Raw genomic sequence first — 22,935 nt, forward strand, 5'->3', positions numbered from 1 at the left:
TTAGTCTTCTAAGTAATGGTGGGCATTTGTGGCAGTGAGAATGTGTAAACAGATACAAGCTTCTTATCCAAGTCACGGGTTTATAAGCTTATTTACATAATAATATTTATAATGTCATAATAATGATTGCTAGTGTTTACTGAGAGCTTACCAAAGACAGATACTATTCTAAATATTTTACATACCTTAAGTAAGTTTTTGAAATACATTATTTACTTGTATATTTGCTGATTTTAATATAAGACTCAGAAAAGTTAAATACCTTGTCTAAGGTTATAGAACTAGTGAATGGCTGACCTATGATTAAACCTCTGTACTATGCTATCTCTAAGTGCTGATTTTTAAACCTTTAAGTGTTAGTCCAGTTCTTAATAATGCTTTTAGTTTTTCTTCTTGGATGTAAAGTATTGTTAATTTTAGGTCAGGATTCAGCAGTCCTGGTATCCAAATGTATTTTCAGCCTTCAAGGATAATAAAGGGCTTTTGCACTTCCTGCGTTTTACCAGAATGAATAGATGTAGGTGGTGAATATGTTACTGGCACTTTCTGTTTCTCTGGGATGCAGATTTACATACTGAGAAGTCAGGGGCTTTATCTTGAGTAAGATTTTAGTTTACTTCTGGATTCCACATTTCCTAGGCAGATTTTTATTTGGGGCTCATTGCTTTGAATCTTCATTGTAAATAAGATTGTGCTTTCAAGATATAGGTGCAAGTAGTGTGTGCATAGTCAGAGTTTTTAAACATGTTTTTCCTTTTATTGAAATAGTTTTTTCTCACATAACATATCATGATTAGAGTTTCCACTCCCTTTCGTCCTTCCTTATATATAAAATAATATAAAACAAAAGCAACACATTGGAATTGTACAAAACAAACAAAAGGAAAAGATCTCTAGAGAAGGCACAAGAAACAGAGACTCACTCCATTGCATTCTCAGAAGTCCCATAAAAATACTTAGCTAGAAGCTGTAATATATATGCAAAGGACTTGTAGAGTTCAGAGAGAAAAGTAAAAAAGCATACATATAAATAGAATAAAATAAAAGATAAAAAATTTTAAGATAAGGAAGATTCCTGACATGACATTATGAGACAAGGAACCCCTAAAGATGCTAAATTCATTTTCAGTTTGCCATTTAATACTGGGCATGTTACCTACCCTTTCAGAGTAGTCTGTTTCCTCAGTGAGACACGCTTGAAGGAAACGTGTAGCATGAATTTTAACAGGTCTTATTAATAAAAATAAACCCAGTGCCAGGTATTGGGGTGAACACTGGAAGATCAGAGAAGCAGAATAAGTAAGCTACAGCCACCTCACCTTGCCAATTCCTCAGCTGATCCTATTTCTTCAGACTGGAAGCCTCTGTGTCCTCAACTAAATGGGTCTTACCTGAACTGCTGCTCAAAAGCCTAAAAGCTTAACCAGCTCTAGTTCCTGGTCCTCATACCTTATATAGTTTCCTGCCAGCACTTCCTGGGATTAAAGGTGTGTGTCATCATGCCTGGCTCTTTCCAGTGTGGCCTTGGACTCACAGAGATCCAGGTGGATCTCTGCCTCTGGAATGCTAGGATTAAAGGCATGTGTGCCACCATTTTCTGGCTTCTATATCTAGTGGCCTATTCTGTTCTCTGACCCCATATTAGTCTATTAAGGTGCACAATATTTTGGGGAACATAATATCACCACATTTCCTCTTTTTTGTCTAAAATTAAAAAAGCTTATAACTAATACAAGAAAAACTCTATCCAATAAGTATACACAATATAAAGTTAAGAATTACATTAACAATGTCTATTATCAATTATCATTAGACAGATTCAGACAAAAACCTCCATTATATATATTAACAATGTCCTGTCCAGTAACATTTGATAAACTCAGACAACAAATTTCATAACTTATCCTATTTAAAACAAGTAGTTCCTTTTTAAAAGCAGATTCAATAATTGACCTTTTATCTTATCATATCCATATTCTCTTTTCTTTTCATAATAGATTCAGTAATCTACCTTTTGTCACTTTTACATCTTCCCCTTTTTCTTTTTAGAGTAGATTCAATGACCTACCCGTTTGTCCTATTATTTCTTTATCTTTTTTCTTTAGAGTAGATTCAGTGATCTACTCAGAAACTAAGTTTTTACTGCAAGTGGTTGTCATTTGGAGATATCTTTGGAGTTTAGGGATGGGGGTATGTGTCCTCCTCTCCTTTCAGTGCTAGGACCAGAACTGATGAAGACCCATGTAGGACCTGTGCATGCTGACTCAGTCTCTGTGAGTTCCTTTGTGTCTCAATCATGTTGATTTAGAGGGCCTTTCTTTGGTGTTTTGCATCCCTGGTGGCTCTTACACCCTTTCCTTGTCCACATTGACAAGGTTCCCTGAAACCTGAGGGCAGGGATTTGACGGAGACATCCCATTTAAGGCTGAATGTTCCAAGGTATTTCAGCCTCTGCATAATGTTTGGGTGTGGGTTTCTGTATTTATTTTTATCAGAAGCTTCTCTGGTGATGGCTGATGGCTGAGCAAAGCACTGATCTATGAGTATAGCAGAATATCATTAAGATAGAATCATGGTATTGCTACTTTTCCTTTCCTCCCTCCCTCCCTTCCTCTCTACCTCCCTTCCTTCCTTCTCTCCCTCCATCCCTCCCTTCCCTCCTTTCTCTCTTTCTTTCTTTGTTATTTTAGAACAGTACTATTTGGCTTTTCATTAGGTCCCTGGGCTATCCAGTTTCAGGTTCTTGGTCATGCAAGCAATGTTGCGTGTGGGTGCCATGTTGTGGAGTGGGTCTTCCGTCAGATCAGATGTTGGTTGGTTGCTTCCACAAGCTTTGTGCCACCATTGCACTAGCATAGCTCACAGGCAGGACAGCATTGTAGATGAACGCGTTTGTGTCTGGGTTGGTGTTTGCATTTCTCTTTGGGTAGCCTGCAAAGTCCCTTCCTGTATCAGAGATGCTAGTTCTCAGGGGTGAAGACTCTATGTAGGCACCAGTTCAACATCACCATGTTCAATGAGTCGTGTGGGTGTTGTCTAGCAGTGATCCCTTGCTGTCTAATTTGTGGGGAGCAACATACAGTCTTGGCATAGCCTGGGTCTTTTTGGGTTCCCTTGGGATCTTTTTGGCTAACAAACTCAATTAGATGTAACCCATTTCTGGTACTGGATGCTTCATTTGGTGACGAGATATCCAGCTGGGACTCTGTCTTCCCCACTGTTTGGTGATTTCATTTAGATCTCCTTCATATGTATATATTTTGGGACACTTCTCCTGTATCAGATTCCATACTACTGCTCAATCCCACTCGATCCTCCAGTTCCAGCCACCCTGCATCCATCCATATCTATTCTGTTTTCCTTTCTAGAGAGATCTGTCTGTCCCCCTAGTTCCTTACTCTACAACTAACCTCTGTAATTCCAGAAATTGTAGCTTTATTATCATTGACTTAACAGCTAATATCTCCATATAAGTGAATGCATACCATATTTATCTTCCTGGGTTTGGGTTACCTCATTCAGAATGTTCCTTTTTCTAGTTCCATCTATTTACCTACAAACTTCACAATTTTGCCTTTTTAACAGCTGAGTAATACCACATTTTGTAAATATACCACATTTTCATTATCCACTCTTTTGCTGAGGGTCATCTAGACTGATTCTAATTTCTGACCATTTATGAATAGGTCGGCAATGAATATGTTTGAGCAAGTGTTAACTGGGATAGGATGATGCATCCTTTGGATATATGTCCAAGAGTGGCATAGCTGGATCTTGAGGTAAATAGATTCCCATCTTCCTGAGGAACAGCCATATTGATTTCCATAGTTGGCTGTAAAGGTTTTCACTCCCACCAGCAGTGGATATTCCCATTTCCGCATCCTAGCCAGCATGAGCTGTCACTTTTATTATTGATCTTAGACATTCTGACAGGTGTAAGATGGAATCTCAAAGTAATTTTGATTTGCATTTCCATGATGATTCAAGGTGTTGAACATTTAAATGTTTCTCAGTCATCTGAGTTTCCTCTTTTGAAAATTTTCTGCTTAGATCTGTACCCCATTTAAAAAATTAGGTTGTTTTCTTGATATCTAGTTTTTTTTTAAAGTTCTTTATATATTTTGTATAGTAGCCCTCTCTTGAATGTATAGTTGTGTTGGAACATGGTCCATGAATGCAATCATGCGAGGAAAATTCTTAGTGCTTATAAGAACTCAAAGAGCACAAGACCCTTGTGACCTAAGTTTATTTAAACATGCAGTTGCTCTTGGAATGTGTTTTCATGCTTCTCTCAGGTAGACCAGATAGGAATGAGTTTACTGCAAATTATTCAGTACAACTGATTATTGTTATTTGTTTATGTCTCTGGAAAAGACCTTGGGCGGTTGGGAGAGAAGGTCTGTGGTCTCTTGGGGATGAGAGTAGAGGAATGGGAGGTTGCAGTGAGTGTTCTACTACAGAGCTGGCGATGAGACTGGGGGATTGGTGTTGGAGTTGTGAAAGGAGATGTGAAGTCTGTAAATTAGCTTTCTTCTTCCCCTGGCCTGGGTGTCCTGAAAGTTCTCTGGGAATGACTGCTGGAGTTGGGGGTGACATAAAGCAACCAGTGGGCAGGGCAGGGAAGTTTCCAGGGGAAGATCTGTGTGATCCACTGAATATGGGAAAGGGGAGAAGGAAGCTGTAACCTTGTCTCCTACCAAACTGGAGCTGAGTGAGACTGGGGTGTTGGAGTTGGAGGAGTGGAGGGAGAGGTGAAGAGCTGCAGTTAGCCTGTCTGCTTAGCTGGCTGTGGTGCACAGAGTGAGATGTTAATGAATATTCGCTCTCTGGGTTGGAGTTCCAAAACAAATGATTAATTCTGGAGAGCAGAGTATACTTATTTACCATAAAATGAAGATGTAACTACTGTTTGAGATTGAATTTTTTGCCAAGACATATTCATATTCTAAGATGCCCTTTTAATTCAGCATCCTCAATACTGATGAAAGTAGCTGATTTTTGACAGTAGATTCGTTCTGAATGATTCTTACATTTAATGTCATAGTGCCATCACCATTTTAATTGCTATAACATACATTTTGAACTCTCTGGTATAATAGTAACATTTTATTTCACACTAACTCACAGCAGTACTCTTTGATAGCCTTTTTTTTTTCTTTTTCAACTTTATTGTATTCATAGTTTGTCTATTTCATTATAATACCATTCATCATATTTTGCTAATTGTTCTTGTATTCTGTTGTATAATCTTAAGTCTTGAACTGGAAGCATTAGGATAAAAAAATTGGTATCATCAACTTCTGCTTATGCTACTCTTTGGTATTATTCTCTTTTGGCCAAGATTTAAAAGCTCGTGATTTCATCTTTCTTGTACATGAAAGTGTCTTAGCATATTTATTATTGGAGTGGCTGTAGATTTAGTGTTGGCTGCTGTTTGGTATGTCTCAGTGTAGATTCCTGAGTCTCTGTGAGAGTATCAGAAAGCACTTGGACTCTGACTGTGCCTCCCCATTGCTCTTTTGTTTCTGCTTCTGCTTTTTGAACAAGATACTCTTTACTTAAAATTCCCTTTCTCTACATTTAATAATTGCATGTGTACATCATGTTTATTCAATAACTAGCTTAGTTTTAGGTTTACTTACTATCTGCTTTGTTACTTAACTGCCTACAATAAAATTGATTCAGTTTAAAGATGTCTAAAGATATTAATACATTAAAGAACCTCCTTTTCTTGCTTTTTATTTTGTTTTGGAGTAAAGCAGAATGTGTGTGTGTCTGTGTGTGCGCACACATGTATGTATATCTATACACATATACACACTGTAGTCTTCTAAAAGGACATTTTTATTTTCTCAGTGGGTTTAATTCTCATGAAATATTCCTGTTTTTTAAGGTAAGTTCTTTTTTAGATTTACCTTTATCTCAGCACAATAATGAAAATGAAGTGTGTGTTCTTTATTAGTAAAACTACTTACTTTATATTATCATTTATATCTAATACATAGAAATAATATTTTGACAGTTAAATGTAATGATATTTTCTCTCTACTGTTGAGCAGCTTGCTAAGCTTGTTTATTTCTTAAAAATGATAAGCTACCTTGGAATTTGTTGTGCATATTTTCAGAATTGTATATTTGATATAAGAACACTGATGTGTGGGCATGATGGAGTAAACAAATTAAATTGTTAAGTGCTTATAAGACCAGTGATGGGAAAGTACAGAAAGTTTTTTAAGACTGGATCTAGAGCTAAAAGAGAGATTTTGCTATTATTTAATAATGCCAATTTTCATGAACTAAAGACATAAGCCCAATTGTAGACTAGAAAGTTTTGCTTTTCTTGGTTTTTCTTTCGGAACGGAGTTCTGATCATCTCCAGGCCATCCAGTCCAGTCGGACCTTCTCTGTGTGTTTATCCAGCCTCTTCTCTGTAGCCCAGCACACTGACTTAGTAACTCTCAGGAGAAGCTGCTTTTTCCTAATGCTTTGACCATCATAGATATCCATGACCCTGACTAAGATAGTTTTAAGAAGAGACAAAATCCTCAACATAGTCAGCTTAGAAGTGTATTCCCCAAATACATTTTCATATCTAGCTGATGGCATATCAAACCAAATGTTCATCAGTGTATGCTACAATGAACCTCGCCCTGTTTTGTTCACAAAGCATCCGTGTGTTTCCGCATTATGATAATGTGTGAGGGCCACTTGAATGGCACGCCCAGAGCAGTCAGCCGAGACCACTGCCACTTTGTTTTCTGGCATGCCTTTCTGTTGGGCATGCTCCTTGTGTGTCACCGGCATTCTCTATTCCCCAAGTCTTTATTCCTAGAAAACAGACACAATGTTAATGTAAAGTCTCCAAAACAGCTTGTGGGCTTTAGAAGTGACTGAGTGCTTGCTGCCTTCTCAGAGGACCTGAGTTCAGGTGTCAGCACTTGTATCAGCTGTCTCACAACTGCTTGTAACTCCAGTTTCAGGGGATCTGGCCTGTGCAGGCACCTCCCACCCCCACCCTCTACACACATAACATATACAGTATATATACATCCTCTCCTATACACATAAATACAAAAATCTAAGAAGAAATCTTTTTAAATTGAGTATAATTGTTAAAATAAAACATTTGAATATGTTTATAAGATAGGTATTCTTGGGAAAAATTTCTCTTAAATATAAATTGGCAAGCATTTGAAGCCTTGGGTATTTCTTTTTGTCATAATTAATAGATGGTTGGCCTGCGTGTGGACACTTAACTAGAAAATAATTGTACTTTAAATGTCAAGTCCAGTGGATCTGCTTTGATGAGTTTTATTTGCTTTTTTGTCTTGCCATTTTGATTCTCGATTTAGTCTGTGAGTTAGAATTTTTAAGCATCTCCTTTATTTTTGTTGACCTAAGCAATTTATCTGACAATTCTTTTGCTCCCAGTGAGTGTTGGAAATATAGAGACATATTGAACTGGTGTTTAGTATCTGTTGCAATGAGGGTAGTTTTCATGCAGTGCTAGAAACAGGTCGACCAAATGTCATTAGTGCCCGTCTTTAGGAACATGATGACCCTAGGATGATCCACAGTCCTGCATCTTGACAGTGATTTATGTGAGAGCAAACAAACAGAAAAAAACCAAACATGTTCATCAAAGATAAATCACAGAAGGAAGTGTATATATCCTCATTTGACATAATGTGCAACAATTGAACTGCTTTTATCTTAATTCACATCACTCCTTTAGTTTCTAATGTGCTAACCAGGAAGACTTTCTGATAGATAAATAGAACTCAGAAGAAGCCAAGAATTAAGGTAACAAGGTTTGAAGATAGGAGATGTTAAGATAGTAACCTGTATAATATAATTTCAAATAAGCAACTCTCGATGCTGTCCCCATCCTAATATGCATGCTGTCTGTACTTCTGCCTTTTAGAGCCAAAGTCCCAGCCACAGCCCCTTCATCAAGGACAGCACAGAGTGTCAAATGCTGAACAGAATGGGATGAAAGATAGCAATCAATCAAGACATCTTCCTCGAAACGACACCAGGCAGCCAAGAAATGAGAAACCTCCTCGTTTTCAAAGAGACACCCCCAATTCGAAGTCAGCCTTAGAAAGCAGCGTATTATCTAGAAACAGAGGCTCTGAAAGACCGGGTGGTTCTTGTGGTTCTGAAGTGTGGTCAGAAGAGAGGATCAAGTGTGATAGGCCGTATTCTAGATATGACAGAACTAAAGACGCTTCGTATCTGTTGAGTTCTCAGCACGACGGCGCTTTTCAAAAAAGAGATAACTCTATGCAAAACAGATCAGGAAGAGGCCCACTGTATGCAGAGGCAAGAGAAAACCCACTTCCTCAAGAATTCATAGATTATAATAGTCAAAAACGTGGGAAAAGAGAAAACCAAACAGGTAATCCTGATCATTTTTATGACAGGAAGTCGCGGACAGTGAATAATGAAGCTTTTAGTGGTCTAAAAATTGAAAAACATTTTAGTGTAAATACTGATTACCAGAATCCTGTTCGAAGTAATAGTTTTGTTGGTGTTCCAAATGGAGAGACAGAAATGCAGGTGAAAGGAAGCCGCATAGGACCAATTAAACCAGCAGGACCTGTCACAGCTGTACCCTATGATGATAAAGTGTTTTATAATAGTGGGCCCAAAAGAAGATCTGGGCCAATTAAGCCTGAGAAGGTGATAGAATCATCTATTCCTGTGGAGTATGCAAAAATGTGGAAACCTGGAGATGAATGTTTTGCACTTTATTGGGAAGACAACAAGGTATGAATGTTTCAATCACGCTGCTACATACTGTGTCATGTTCTGGTGGGACTCTGTAGAAAGCATCTGTGTATTTTATTCTGCAGTCATACCTGGTTGGGGCCCTTAAAGAGATTTATAGGTGCGTAATTCATAAAAGAAAAAATTTAATGTTTTTTTGTGGGTGCTTAGAATTTGTTTTGGCTTACATATGAGAATGGTACTAAAAATGATTAAACCTAGTTCAGCTGTATTTCACTTATCATTTGTTGAATTATGTTTACTTTCTTGCCAATTTTACTGATTTCCAAGTGGGGGGAAATCATTTCAGTGAATTATGTGAATTTTCATTCAAAGAGATTATATATATTCAGCCTGTAAAAAAGAGAAAGGCATATAAGCTAGTTGTTCACCTTGTAATAAATAAATGGATGGTTATTAGTTGCCCAAAGGGGAAAGGAAGAAGTGGGGGAGGGGAAGACGGGTAAGGCAAACAGAAGTGGAATCATGAAATCTGGTGAGAGCTGGGAGACCGGCGAGCACAGAGAGGGAGGAGAGCCCAGAATGCTGCTTGTTTCTCAGTTGTGTCAGCCCTCGATCACTTTGAGCAGTGTTTTGATTATGTTGCTACCTTTCCAACTCCGTTCAGAGCCACTCCTCAGTCCTGCCCGCCGACTCTGTGTCCTGTTTTTAAAATGTATTATTTAAAATGTTAGTGTACTCACCCAGTTCAGTTTGTGCTGCCCATATAGTCTTACCTGTGGGGTCTTGGACTGTAGCACGGTCTACTTAACCAGGGTACTTTGTCAGAGGAAATTAACTCTGTCTTGGCAGCTGGCAGCTGCTAGCACTTCCTCACCGAGGGCTGGGACTGCACTGCCCTCCTCTCCACTCTGTGATGGATGTAGTCTGACTTCCGCCTGTCCAGGCCTTCTGCATGTTGCCACAACCACAAATGCTGTGAGTTCATGTGTGGAGCTTCCCTGCTGTGCCCAGAAAACATTTTTTTCTCTTGTAGTCATCCACTGCCTCTGGTCTAACACTGTTTCTGCCCCTTTCCCGCCATGGTCCTTGAGCTATGGGGTTGGGGGTGTGATATAGATGCCCCATTTAGGACTAAACATTCTACAGTCTCTTGTTCTCTGCACCTTGACCAGTTGTGCGTCTCTTTGTTAATCACCATCTACTGCAAATAGAAGCTTTTCGGATGTGAGTTGAAGGTGGGTATGACAGTCTGTTGGGAGGCTGTCTAATGCTATGTCTGTTTAGCTGAATAACAGTAGCAGGTTCTACCAGAGGGACCAAGACCCCTCCAGCCACGGAGTTTGGCCTCTAGTAATGGTTCCAGGTATAGGTTTCAACTTGTGAAGTGGGCCTTCAGTCCAATTAGAAAGTGTTTGGGTATGCTCATTAAGTTCATGGCACTGTTGTACCATTGGGCACAGCTTGCCAAGGCAGTCATTATTACTGTTGGCAGGATTCATACCTAGATAAGACTGATGCTTACTTGTCTCCTCTAGTAGTGTGCATAGTGTCTTTCAGAACTATGAAAGCTAGCCAGTAGGAATGATGCTTTCAGGTTAGTCCTAGCTTGATATCTCCATGTACTGCGACTGAAGTATGTACTGTCTTCAGCTGTGGGGTCTAATCATCAGTTCTGAAAGGATAATTGTTGGCATTGGCAATAACCTGAATTGTTTGGAGTCCAAAAGAGATAATCTGTTTATGGTATAGCACTTTTTGTTTGTTAGCTTGTAACTGCCTTGTAAGGGCATTCTCACCCTGTTATAGGCTAACTATTTAAATTCTTTTCCTCCATCCTCCCCATCCTCCCTCCCCCTCTCTCCTCTCTAGCTTCTACAGTATACTAACAGGTTTATATACGACTTTTTCTAAAGGTCTTTATTATTATTTATCCCTTGTTCCTTCCTTGACTCTGCCCTCCCATTCCCACCCAATTTAGCTCTTCCTGTTCAAGTATCTTTTTTTTTTTTTTTAATCTTTCCTTCCACCTACCTCCCTCCCTTTACTAATTTGTTGACCTCTTTGGCATTCCAAATGAAGCGTGCATACCTGATGATTTAAAGCTAATATTCACAAATGAGAGAAAACGTATTTGTCCTTTTCAGTCTCCATTTATCTGTGTATTTCATAATTTTGTTTTTCTGAACAGCTGAATAATATTCTACTATGTAAATATGACACCTTTTCATTATCCATCAGTTGATAGACATCTAGACTGTTTCCTCTTCCTGTGGTGAAGAGAGCATCAATGAAAATGGATGAGCAGGTATCTCTATAGTAGGGTATAGAGTCTTTTGTGTTATTCCCAAATGTGATATAGCTGGATCATGTGGAAGATCTATTTTCCAGTTTTTAGGACCAGCTACTGATCCACAGTGGCTGTACCAGTTTGGTTTTGCCCATTTTTATTTCATCTTTTGAGAACTCTGTTTAATTCCATGCCCCATTTTTAAATATAATTTTAATCTTTAAAAGACTGAACCAGCAGCTCCAAAGCTTGGAGTGGGATTGTGTGCCCAACTTGTTTTTTCCTTGCTAGGATTTGGTGTGGTCTGAACTGGCACAGGTTTTGTACAAGCTGTCACAGCTACTTTGAGTTCGTTCACTGCCCTGCTGTGTCCAGAAGACGATGTTTTCCTGTAACCATTCACTGCCATAGGCCTTTTCTACTCCCCGAGGCTTGGGAAGCTGTTGCAGTATTTGTGTTCCCTTTAGGGCTAAGCATTCTGCAGTCTCTTACTCTCTGAACCTTGGCCAGGGTCACTGTGTTAATCACCATCTACTATGAGATTGATCTATGAGTAACAATTTAGAAATTGTTTTAATACTCTGTCCATTGACCAACATGATACTGCTTTTGGTACGATGGGCACTTTCATAGTATTAATCCTACTAATTCATGAGCATAGGAGTTCCTTCTATCTTCTGATATCTTCTTTAATTTCTGTTTTCAGTATCTTAGGTTTTCACCATGTAAGTCTTTCACTTCGTTGGTTGTATTTATTACAAGATACTTTATTTGAGAAAAATTTAGTCATTTTATTTTATATGTATGAGTGTTTTCTCTGCATGTATGTATGTGCATTATGTATGTGCCTGGTGCCCATGGAGTTCAGAAGAGGGAGATCATAGTATAGTTGGAAGATTTCCTGTGTCCCGGTCTGCTGGCAGTCAGGACAAATCTCTCCCACTCTCATCTCAAGTAAACACACAGAGGCTTATATTAATTATAACTGCATGGCCATGGCTCAAGCATTTTGCTAGCTAGCTCTTATTACCTTAAATTAGCTCATAACTATTAATCTTTGTACCGCCACATGTTCTGTGGCTTTACCTGCGTCCTATTACATGTTGCTCCTTGAGTGGCAGGATGGCGTCTCTCTCCACCTTCTTCCTGTCTCTCTCTTTGAATTTCCTGCCTGCCTCTAAGCTGCCTTGCCATAGGCCAAATGGCTTTATTTATCAACCAATCAGAGAACACATTTGCAGTGTATAGAAAGACATTCCCCTGTCATCATAGTCCCCTGGAACTAGAGTTACAGACAGTTGTGAGCATGTTCATGTCTGGTGCCCACAGAGGTTAGAAGAAGGGCTCAGAGCCCTAAATTGGAGTTACAGACGGTTGTAAGCTACTATACTATACTGGGAACCAAATCCAGGTCTTCATCGAGAGCAACAAGTGGTCTTAACTACTGAGCCATCTTCCAGGCTCAGGGTATTTTATTTCATATTCTGAGGCCATTGTGAATGGTATTGGTTTCTAGATTTCTTTCTCTGTGTGTTTGTCATTTGGATATAGGAAAACTACTGATGTTCTATACCTGTTTTATTTTCTGCCACTTTGCTGAACATAGGTATCAGTCTCCAGTAATAGACAGAAACACGCATCAGCTAACTCTTGACAAGTCTAAAACTACCACCATCAGGAGCAAGGACAGCTCCTTGGTACTCTTGTCAATTGCCAAAGACATAGAAGCTTTGGATATGAATGATCAGCTATAGATGAATGGAGCAACAGGGAACAGATCTACCTGTGTTCCAATAATTGAAATGGGCAGACAAGTTCCTTCAGCAAGTTCTGAGTATTAAACAAACGATAACTCAGTAGTTGATAAGCAGGTTGGGGATATGTAAGTTAGTTAGTTCTGACTATGTGTACTGATATCCAAATGCCTCCCAGAACTTGATATACTTTTCAATAAAATTTTAAATTTAAATTTAAAATCTAAATCATAATTGTCTATAAAAAAATCAGTGTGCTGGTAGAATCAAATACAACATTTTTTTCAAAAAAAAACATTCTAGTTATTTGTCATTGTGATAGCCTATACTTAATAGGTAGTTTATCAAAATAAAGACTGTATTAAGAATACAGAAAAAAACCAATGTGCTGAATTAATTGTATTGAATTTGTTTATAATAATGCCCTAAACTGTATTGATATTCAAAACATTTTGAGTTATTACAGTGTTCTTAGAAAAAAACTAGAGGGTCCTTTAAGGTGACCACTATGATTTACATTGGCATGTATACTTTTAGTTAGGATAGACATCTTTGGAGTCTAGATTATACTTTTAAGTAATAGAAATCAACACTATTTGCCTTGTGAAGAGATGGAACTAGTTACGTCCTAAAGCCACTTAGCTTAAGAGGCATATTTTAAATGTTTTATCAGGAATAGACGACAACTTCCAGGTTTTTAAGTTTGAAAAGAAATGAGCTATAACTACTATTAGAAAGTCATGCCTTAATTTTATTACAATTAGGTTTTAGAGGTGATCAACTAGTATGTTCTAATGTTTGTACAGTTTCATACACTACCTTGTTTTATCTCCATAGAAGAACTTAGAATTTGAAGCAGTTTTCCAGCTCTCTTTACACTATAAAACTGACTTGATTATTTTCCCCCTCTAAACTTGAATATTATAACAATAACCTCCTAATTATTTTCCTTGCCTGCAGTCTTTAGTCTCTCCACTTCGTCATTGATACTGCCATCAATATGATGCTGGTCTTAGACCACATGAATGTTCTACTTAAAATCTCCTTCCTCTACATGAATTACAAACTGTTCATAGACCCTTCATTATCTCACCTTTACTAATTTCTGAGCCTAGTTTGTTATTTGTTGAGCAGTCATCTCACATCATAGTCAGTTTAAAACTTCTATTAGTTCCCTGTGGTCATCTTTATGGCTCCATAACTCCCTTTGAAATATCCTTTTCTTGGCTAAATGTTCTTCATCTTTAAATGAATTCCATCCTTGCAGGAAGCTCTTCCTGAGTTCTCAGCTTTTTTAAATTGCAAGTCATTACAACTGTATTTCACTACTTTCCACATTATAGATAAGTTTTTGTTTGTTTTTAGCTTGGATAACCTTTATTAAGCTGTCGGGTAAATTTTTTTTAAAGAAATTAAATATATGCTCTTTTGGTCTTGGGTTTCTTAAGTAAGGCTTTTAAAACTCTCCTGTGTCAAGGCTGTATTTGGAAAGTTGAAGATAAAAAGCAGACAAATGCAGGTCTACACTTGTTCGGTTAGTATCAGAATCACAGGAGCTCAGGACTCCACTGTAAGTTCCTAAGAAGGCTTTCCTTTAGTTGTTTTCCTAGGCTGCAGTGTGAGTCAACATGCTGTGAACTGACACAATTTGAGAAGCTCAAAGTTGAAAACAACTCAGAACACAATAGTAGGTCTAAGAACAATAGAGGAAGGAAGAGAGGGGTGTTTGCCAAAGTCCTGAGAGAAGGACATCCTAGCATGCTGCTCTAAATTAAGTAGCACCCAGACAGGAAAAGGAAACACCAGGGATTAACTTAACCCTCATATGAGATGCACTAGTTATTAATATATTAATTAAGAATCAACTCGTTCCTGGTACATTCTTGGAGTTACCTAACTTTTAGAAGGATGTGGAGAATATGAATTTTGTTACCTTTTGTCATTTAATTGACCATATTAAGATGTACTGGCAGAGTAGCTATTACCTCTGTAGACAGCACTGATGTCCTATTTCAAACTTCTTTTTGCCTCCTCAGTTTTACCGAGCAGAAGTTGAAGCACTCCATTCTTCTGGTATGACAGCGGTTGTTAAATTCACTGATTACGGAAACTATGAAGAGGTGCTACTAAGCAATATCAAGCCCATTCAAACAGAGGCATGGGTACGTGATCCAAATTCTGTACAAAGGCTACTTTGAAGAAAATAAATAGCTCTAAAAGATTAGGCATAGTCATACAAAAATTGCAAGTGAAAAATACTGAGTTTGTTTGAAAGTGGCTATTCCAACTAAAGAGTTCAAGTTTATCTGAACTAAAAATTAATGCATTATAGTTACTTCAGTGTATAATGTGTTGCTATATCATGCTTTGGAAATAGGTACCTTTGTTTACATGTTTGCCAAATATTTGTATGTGTAAAATTGGGTTTCATGCATGTTTTCTTTTTGAAATTGTTACTTTGAATTCAACTAAGTTATGCCCCAAATTTGTCAAATTTAATCTCAAAACATGATTTTGTTTATTATTTTAGGTACCTATACAATTAAAGCACTTTAAATGATATGCTTTTGTATATTGTTTACCACATGCATATCTTTACACATGCGTGTGTGCAGAGTAAATAGCTCAGCTTATTAATTACTTGATTAATTTTATTGCCAGTTGTTTGTCAAAGCTGTAAAATAACTTTGATCATGTAAGTTAGAATTTCTCTGGCCTCATAGAGCCCATGTTTTATAGGACTTCCCTATCTTTATACAGGCTGATTATCATCCGCATGTAAGTACAAGTAGCCATAGAGATGTGGTGTCCTATAATTTTTATTTTCATTAATTTGGCGTGATTTCCCTAAAGTGTCAGAATATAACAAAATCACTTCATCCTCTCAGGAGCCCTCATCTCTGGGACCCTACCTTGTCTTTTCATGAGCTGCTTTTAGATTTGGTGTTTTAAAGTTTTCTGTCATGTCCTTATTGGTGTCCCCATCCTTCATTATGAATAAAGCAAGACCACCAAACCCAATTGCAGTCTTCACATTTAGAGGCCTGGATATTTGTTGACTTCTTATTCAAGAAAAACTATTATTTTCTAAGGTAATTTAGCATTTTACTTTACAGTATATTACCAGTGGGTCATAGGTTTAATTAAGAGGGGACTTCCTTCACCCTCATTTCTAGAGTTTCAAAGTTTTTCTCTAAAAGACTGAGATATCATCATTTTCTAGTTCATGTTTTTTCTTTCTTGGTAAAACTTGGTTTCACATATTTTCACTCTTATTGATCCCATGTGATGGCTATTTTAATCCTGCTTCCCATCCAGTTTTCTTGGTAAAAGTGATTGTTTACTGAATCTGTATTTCTAGAATTTGAATTATGGCTTGCTATTTTTACATTCTCCTAGTTGTTTTTAGTCAGAGCCTTCATTGTCAAAGTGGAAGTTGTGTTTTTAAGGTGTAATTATGCTTACTTTATCTAGAGGCTTATGTGATATAAGCTCGGGTCTCACATAGCCCAGGCTAGACTCAGTCATATAGCCAAGAATGAGGTTAAACCAAATCATTCTGTCTCTACCTTTCAAGTGCTGGGGTTACATGTGTGAACTCTTATGCCACCTTCAAAGTAGAATTTTTATGTAATTTAGTTTTTGTGTTTTTAGAAATCTTAGGGATTAATATTACTTTTTTCTTCTAAAAGAAGTATTTAGTTTTCTTCCTCTGTATTTGCTTTTCTAAGGGCAGTTATACCTGATGACATTTGTTGTTCCTCACTGAACCTCCCCCATCAAGAGGTGTTTGGTTCTGAAGGGCTACAGGCAATACTTTTGCTTTTCTGCCTTAATAGTCCTCATGGCCCTTACCTTGGTTTATATTTGTGTAAGCGTATGTGGATGATGATTTTTGTCAGATGTCTTAATAGTCCTCATGGCCCTTACCTTGGTTTATATTTGTGTAAGCGTATGTGGATGATGATTTTTGTCAGATGGCTTAGCTGGTTCAGTGATTATATTCTGAGCCATAATATATTGGTGAATACTCATTTATGGTTTATTTTCCACATATTTTAAGCTTGAATAAGATGCCTAAACTATTTTGTAGAAGTAGGATAAAATCACTACATCTTCTGGAGACTTTGCCATTTTTTTCCTCCTGTGTGAGAATTTTTGCATAAATTTACATAACTGGATCATGGGCATCATTGCCAGGGGAAAGATCAGCCATTCCTCTCTGCAAGAGTAGTTACTTGAGAGAAACATCTCCTTGAAATATAGATACCACCAGCTTAACAATTCTTTTCTTATCTCCATTTAAACAATATCTATGTGTGCATGGATACATACATAAAAAGCCACTGCAGCAATACAATCTATGCAGATGTCAGTACCTGTGATGGAGAGTCAAGGTAGAATTCTCTCAGCTCCCCAGAGTATTCGTGTTGCAGTCTAGGAGCACGTTTCTGTACGTTGAGAATGTAGCAAGTTTAAGTTCATCAAAACTCTACAAAACATCCACTGTGCCAATAGGAAGACAACCTCAGTTGACTGACTCACTCTATAGAATTCAAGGGCTGCAGAGAATTTGTTAAGGGGCCTTAGCACTATTATCCATTTACACTGTAGATTATCAAATATTTAGCTTTTAAATTCTTGCACTACATATGCGTGTTTGTATTTTTATGTGAAATAGTATGTTTATTTGATTAAGGTTCATGTTTGTTATTGGTAAAAAATGTCGGAAAATCTCTTAAGTTTTTCAAAAATACCAATGTTCATTTAGTGAAGATGTTTTTCAAGTAATATGCAGAACAACCAAAAAACAGCTTGCATATAAACCAAAAAAAGCCTTTATAAAAACAGTTGCTTGTACTGCTTTTCAAAGATGTAAGGATAAATCAAGTAAAAAGCATGAAATATTAAGAGACATAAAGACTAAGTTAATAGTCGATTGTATGGAAAATTAAAATAAAAGTTAATGCTTTAAACCTAAGTGTTAATGTTTTTCTCATGAGGTTTATGGGGTATTTATCTTACATATGTTAGTAGGATGAATATCTACTTATTTTTCTTTCCAATCTGGATATGCCCACATTTTTATTCCTAGTACATATTCAGGAATGATACTTTAGATACTCAAAATATATATTCTGATTTTAACTGAATACATTATTCTTTGAAAATGATTTACTAAACATCTTGTTGTATTAACCTTGAACTTTTGTTTTTTATTATAACTAGATTTCCCTTGGCTCTTTTTACTATTGTAGGAAGTTGTCTTATTTTATGTTGTTGTTTTCTTTTGTTTTTTTCTAATTTTTTATTAAAATATATTTTTTTTGATACAGTATATTCTGATTGTGATTTCCTCTCCCCCAACTCCTTCCCTACTCCCTGCCCCACCCAAATTCATTTCTTTCTCTCCTTAGAAAAGCAAGCAGGCACCTAAAAATAACAATAAAATAAAAATTAAGATAAAATAAGTCCTAATATCTAACTTGTAATAAACTTTCTAATTATCATGTATAATGTAACATTTATAGTTCATTTTGAGCTATATAAATGCTCTAATTTTTCCCTCTGATACTCTCTTTTCTTTGGGACTCTATAATGTCCCCTAAACAAAACAAAACAAAAAAACACCCTAAAATAAAATAAATAGAAAATAAGTGTTTTATATGTTGTATGCTGCTTTGCACATGTGTGTGCTATTGAAACATTATAGAACTATCCTTGTTTTAGCAAAGTAGTGGATCCATTATGGTAATATACATGGAAAAATCCATACAATTTTTTAATCCTCTCTATTGTATGAGAAAACATTTAGCAAGGAAATCTGCTAATGGTCCTTCCCGCAGGCCCCTTTCTAATGGGTTCCTTTGAACTCCAAAACTAAGATGAAGAAACCAGTATAAGGTCCCACAGGCATTTTGGGAAGCCTGTGAAATAGTTGACTGTGTGGCCCAGATTCACATTTTGTTTTTCTGGAGTTGTTTCTGAAAGGCTCCTTTACACTTGGGCGTTACTGTCTCCAGTTTTCAAGTGCCGTCAGGACTTAGATCTTGTGAGACTGTTCTGTCCAAGAGATGTTTTGGAGCATGCTGGTATCTAAGCTTTCTCTGAAAAGTGCTCAGAGCATGAGCCGCTTCTCTCAGGAAGTGATCACTGTTCAGCTGTTAGTCCAGCCTGAGAATCACGCTGTCTAGACAGTGGTGAGTTCTACAGTCTTAACATGCACATGGTCTTGGGCAGTCATTCTGGAAAGTGACAGATCGATTTTTGGGGGGAGTGGGGGTGAGGTCATTTATTACTCAACAGATATTCCTTGCATACTTCCCAGGCAGTATTTCTGTGAGTAGTATATAAGCCCACAAAAACCTCCACCCAGTACACAAAAGTAATTTGTCTGTTATATGAAGCTATCTTCAGTATAAGACTTGTTCTTACTCTTAAACTCTTAAGGAAAACACCAGGAGAGGTGATTCTTTATTCCACTTTAGTTTGAAGACAGAAGTGTTGTTGAAGAAAATACACCGATGAACTTCTGTATTAAAACCATGCTTTTTCTGCAGCTACGAGGATGATTCCGTGGGTAAAATGTTGGCTGTGCAGGCACGAGGACCCGAATTTGGTTCCCAATGCCTGTGTAAAAAGCTAGGAGTAGAGTTTCACATCCATGAGCCCAGGAGAACCCCAGGCTCCCTGGACAGCCACTAGAGCCAGTGAAGGTCAGTGAGACCATCCCAAGAACGAAAGTGTAAAATGATAGATGATAGCAGTATTTACCTTCAGCCTCACTGTGTATATACCTAAGTATGTGCATGCGTGAGCACATGCATGCACGTGTACACACACACACACACACACACACATACACACGCGTATAAAATACCAATGGAAAATAAAAAGATACATTTTTCTATTTATTTCATTATTGCATCTTTTGTTTTGTTTGGGTTTGTTTTTTTAATATAAGTTATTGCTATGTTGTCCAGGCTAGCCTTGAACTTCTGGGCTTAAATAATCTTCAGTAGGTAAAAGTGTAGGCCTGTTGTATTATGGTTCTGTTTCCAATTTAATAAAATTTAGCTTGGCTTGGTGGCATATGAGAAACTACAGTACTCAGGAGACAGAGAGAGGAAGTTCACAAATTCAAGATCATCCTGGACTATGTACTCTGTCCTACAACCTTAGCTATGTAATTAAACCCTATCTGAACTTTTAGTTTTGAAAGAAATTTGCACAAGCTTGTCTTTCTTCCAATGATAGCATCCTGGGAAGCACATTTCCCTTTCAAATTCAAATGACATTCATAAACAGCCATAAATTATTATTCCACTAAAAACGCATTTAAAAAAAAGCATCAAGGAACAATGAAAATCCTAACTTATTGAGAAGGGAGATAGGGAGTTAGGATAGATAGAACAATGAGTTAAAAAGGAATCCTTAAATGTATAAGAACAAGGTCATGTTAGTAATTTAATTAGGCTGTATGTAATTAGTAAAGGACATCAAAGATCATAGTAGACATTAAAATGAAGGTAATTTCAAGACAATAGAAATGAATTTGAAAAGAGATTAGAATTATGTAACAGTGAGGCTTTGCCAGTTAGTATTTAGTTTAGATGCCTGTTTGATCAGAGACTTGCCATTCTTGCTGATAAATTCTTAAATATGTTAGTGCCTGTATTACTGCTAAGAACATAATTTGTTTTGGCCACTCACCAAAGAATGTTCCCCACACCACCCCCACGATATTTTGGGAAACATCCAAAGTTTACCATGTGGACAATGTTTTTTTTGTGTGTGCTGTAAAGCCAGAAGCTAACTGTATGTCTAGCTTGAACATAAAACATCCATTTAAATTATGGACCCTAAACTTCATTTCATCTATGTTATTTCTTTTTGATTTTTTAAATTAATTTTTTATGATGCTGTACTTGAACCCTTATCCCTGCATGCTATAAGTATGTTATTCCACAGCTGAACTATTTCCCGCCTTTAAACTTCATTTCAATTCATTTGTTACTCTTGATGTGATTTATTTATTTCTTCTTAGCTATTACTCAACATCTTATGATTCCTACAGGAGGTTGTGGGCTGTACTTGAGCCCTTTACTGGAGATATGAAAGCTGCTAAAATGGGGAAAGGCTGTGATTCACTCCTAAGTATACACCATACTCACAAATACAGCACCCTAAAACTTTTCATAACCCTTGAAACTCAGATTCAGCTGTGACAGATAAACTAAATGGAGTATTATGAAAACCTTGAGATTTAGCTTTGGCCCAGCTATAATAGTCTACAGAGGTCTTTTATGCCATCATTGAAATTATGCTGTTTTCAAGACCTATAAAAAATTATGTCATGGTTGGGGATTTAGCTCAGTGGTAGAGCGCTTGCCTAGCAAGCACAAGGCCTTGGGTTTGATCCTCAGCTCCATATACAAAAAAAAATTGTCAGAATTTTAATATAATATGTTGTGATCTCTTCAAGTCATATTTAAAGACCTTTACAAAGAATTTCAGATTAATCTGAAATGCCTTTTATTGAGCAGTGAAAGTATAGGTTGTATTATTACTTGTTTCTTTTTTCTAAAGGTGAGATACCTTCCAGAGTGAAGTAACACGGAGGGAACTATTGACAGCTCGATGTCTTTCTTTTAAAGTTATTTTAATGATACTCCTCAGATTTGTTGCTAACTTTAATTAGAGTTTATAATGCAATTTATGCCTGAAATTAAATATTAATATCATGTATCAGGTTAGCATAAAAATTGCCTTTTTTGCATATCCACATAATTCTAGGAGGAGACGTTACATTAATCTGTTATCACTTAAGCCTGTCCTTTACTAATGCCAACTAAAGTATGGGCTGGTGAATATATTATGTTGGTTAATTAAGGAGTTAATTTATGATACTTTATTGTTCACTGAATGTAATTTTAACATTTTTCTTCAAAGCAGTTTTTATGGGGTCTTTTGAGTGAAGGCCACAGTTGAAGGGCCTGGAATTGTGAGATGCACTTACCTTCCCTTTTGACACCTGACTCAACCAATGAAGAGTTTACGTGTAAATACTGACTTTCTGTTTGCTTTGAAGCCACGATTTTACTGCTCTGAGTTCTACTATTCTCTTGCAAATATATGCATAGTGTATTTGCTGATATGCTCATTGCCTAGGAAATCTAATAGTAAATACATGAATGTGAATGATATTCTTGTTATGTTTATTTCTGTGTTCCTGAAAATTTCAACCTTATTTTTGGAATGTGCCTTAACATAGTAAATGACAATTTATTTTAAAGATTCTGTTAAATTGGAAGAGGTGATTTATTTTAAATTAAAAGATAAACAATTCTGCTTTTGTTTCTGTTGAATTTGGGGGCCGTTTCACCTCCGTCTGTAATAGCAAACAATACTGTTTTGCTCACTGCTGTAGGCTCGCTTTCTTGTCGGTTGGAATTCCCTCAGTGCAGCTTTCTGTCCTTAGTCAGTGATGTGCATGAACCCTGACAATATTGAGCAGTGGACATACGGTACATATTTGACTTTATACTATAGTGAATTATCAGTAATCCATTTCTTTTAAAATCTTATGTAGTAATTTTAGCCATCATTGTTTTCATTCTGTTTCCTAAAACCTACATCTTTGATTTTTATCTTAATTTTTTTCTTCAATTCTCTGGTAGGCTGATCCCTGGTGGCTTAATTCCCCATAGTTTGCTGGACCAATGTTGCTTATAGAGTCACATACAGTAGGTTTTATCACCATATATCTAGCATTGAGTGGAGTTGTTCTATTTTCTTGTGATAAGCACTTGGGTGCTGCGAAGTTTCCAGTTCCATTAACCTTGAAAACTACTTGCAAGAGTTTACTTCCCTTTGGGACTGGAATAACTCCCCTAGTGGCCCGTCCTTGGCTGAGAGCTGCAATTGGAAGGGAGAGAAAGGCTGCAACAGTGAGTAACCTTTACTTGCCCTCAGCCTCATGTGCTCAGGGTGGAGAGGCTCTAGTTAAGCACCTTAGAGTAGTCTGAGGAAGTGGAAGGCATTGTTTGGTGTTTCCTCATGCCTGATCAGTCTAGTTTTCTCAACTGTATTTGGGGGGCATGAGTACTTAAACAAATTTGGAAAATGTGAGTTAATTCATTTAAGTGTATTTTTTGA

The 22,935-nt window shown here is 37.1% G+C and overlaps 1 protein-coding gene across 5 annotated transcripts in view; it reads left to right on the forward strand.

Moving 5' to 3' along the window:
* Positions 1-22,935, forward strand: part of Tdrd3 (tudor domain containing 3) — a 149,020-nt gene that overhangs the window by 100,716 nt on the left and 25,369 nt on the right. For all 5 annotated transcript variants that reach the window (XR_004945889.1, XM_036198767.1, XM_036198766.1 and 2 more), the window contains 2 exons: positions 7,925-8,772; positions 14,814-14,939. Coding sequence is in view for 4 of the 5 variants with exons in the window: in XM_036198767.1 (XP_036054660.1) it covers positions 7,925-8,772; positions 14,814-14,939 (974 nt within the window). In the remaining variant the exon portion in view is untranslated. The remainder of the gene's footprint in view (positions 1-7,924; positions 8,773-14,813; positions 14,940-22,935) is intronic.

This window comes from Onychomys torridus, chromosome 9, assembly GCF_903995425.1.
Source record: "Onychomys torridus chromosome 9, mOncTor1.1, whole genome shotgun sequence".
NCBI classification, from domain to species: domain Eukaryota; kingdom Metazoa; phylum Chordata; class Mammalia; order Rodentia; family Cricetidae; genus Onychomys; species Onychomys torridus.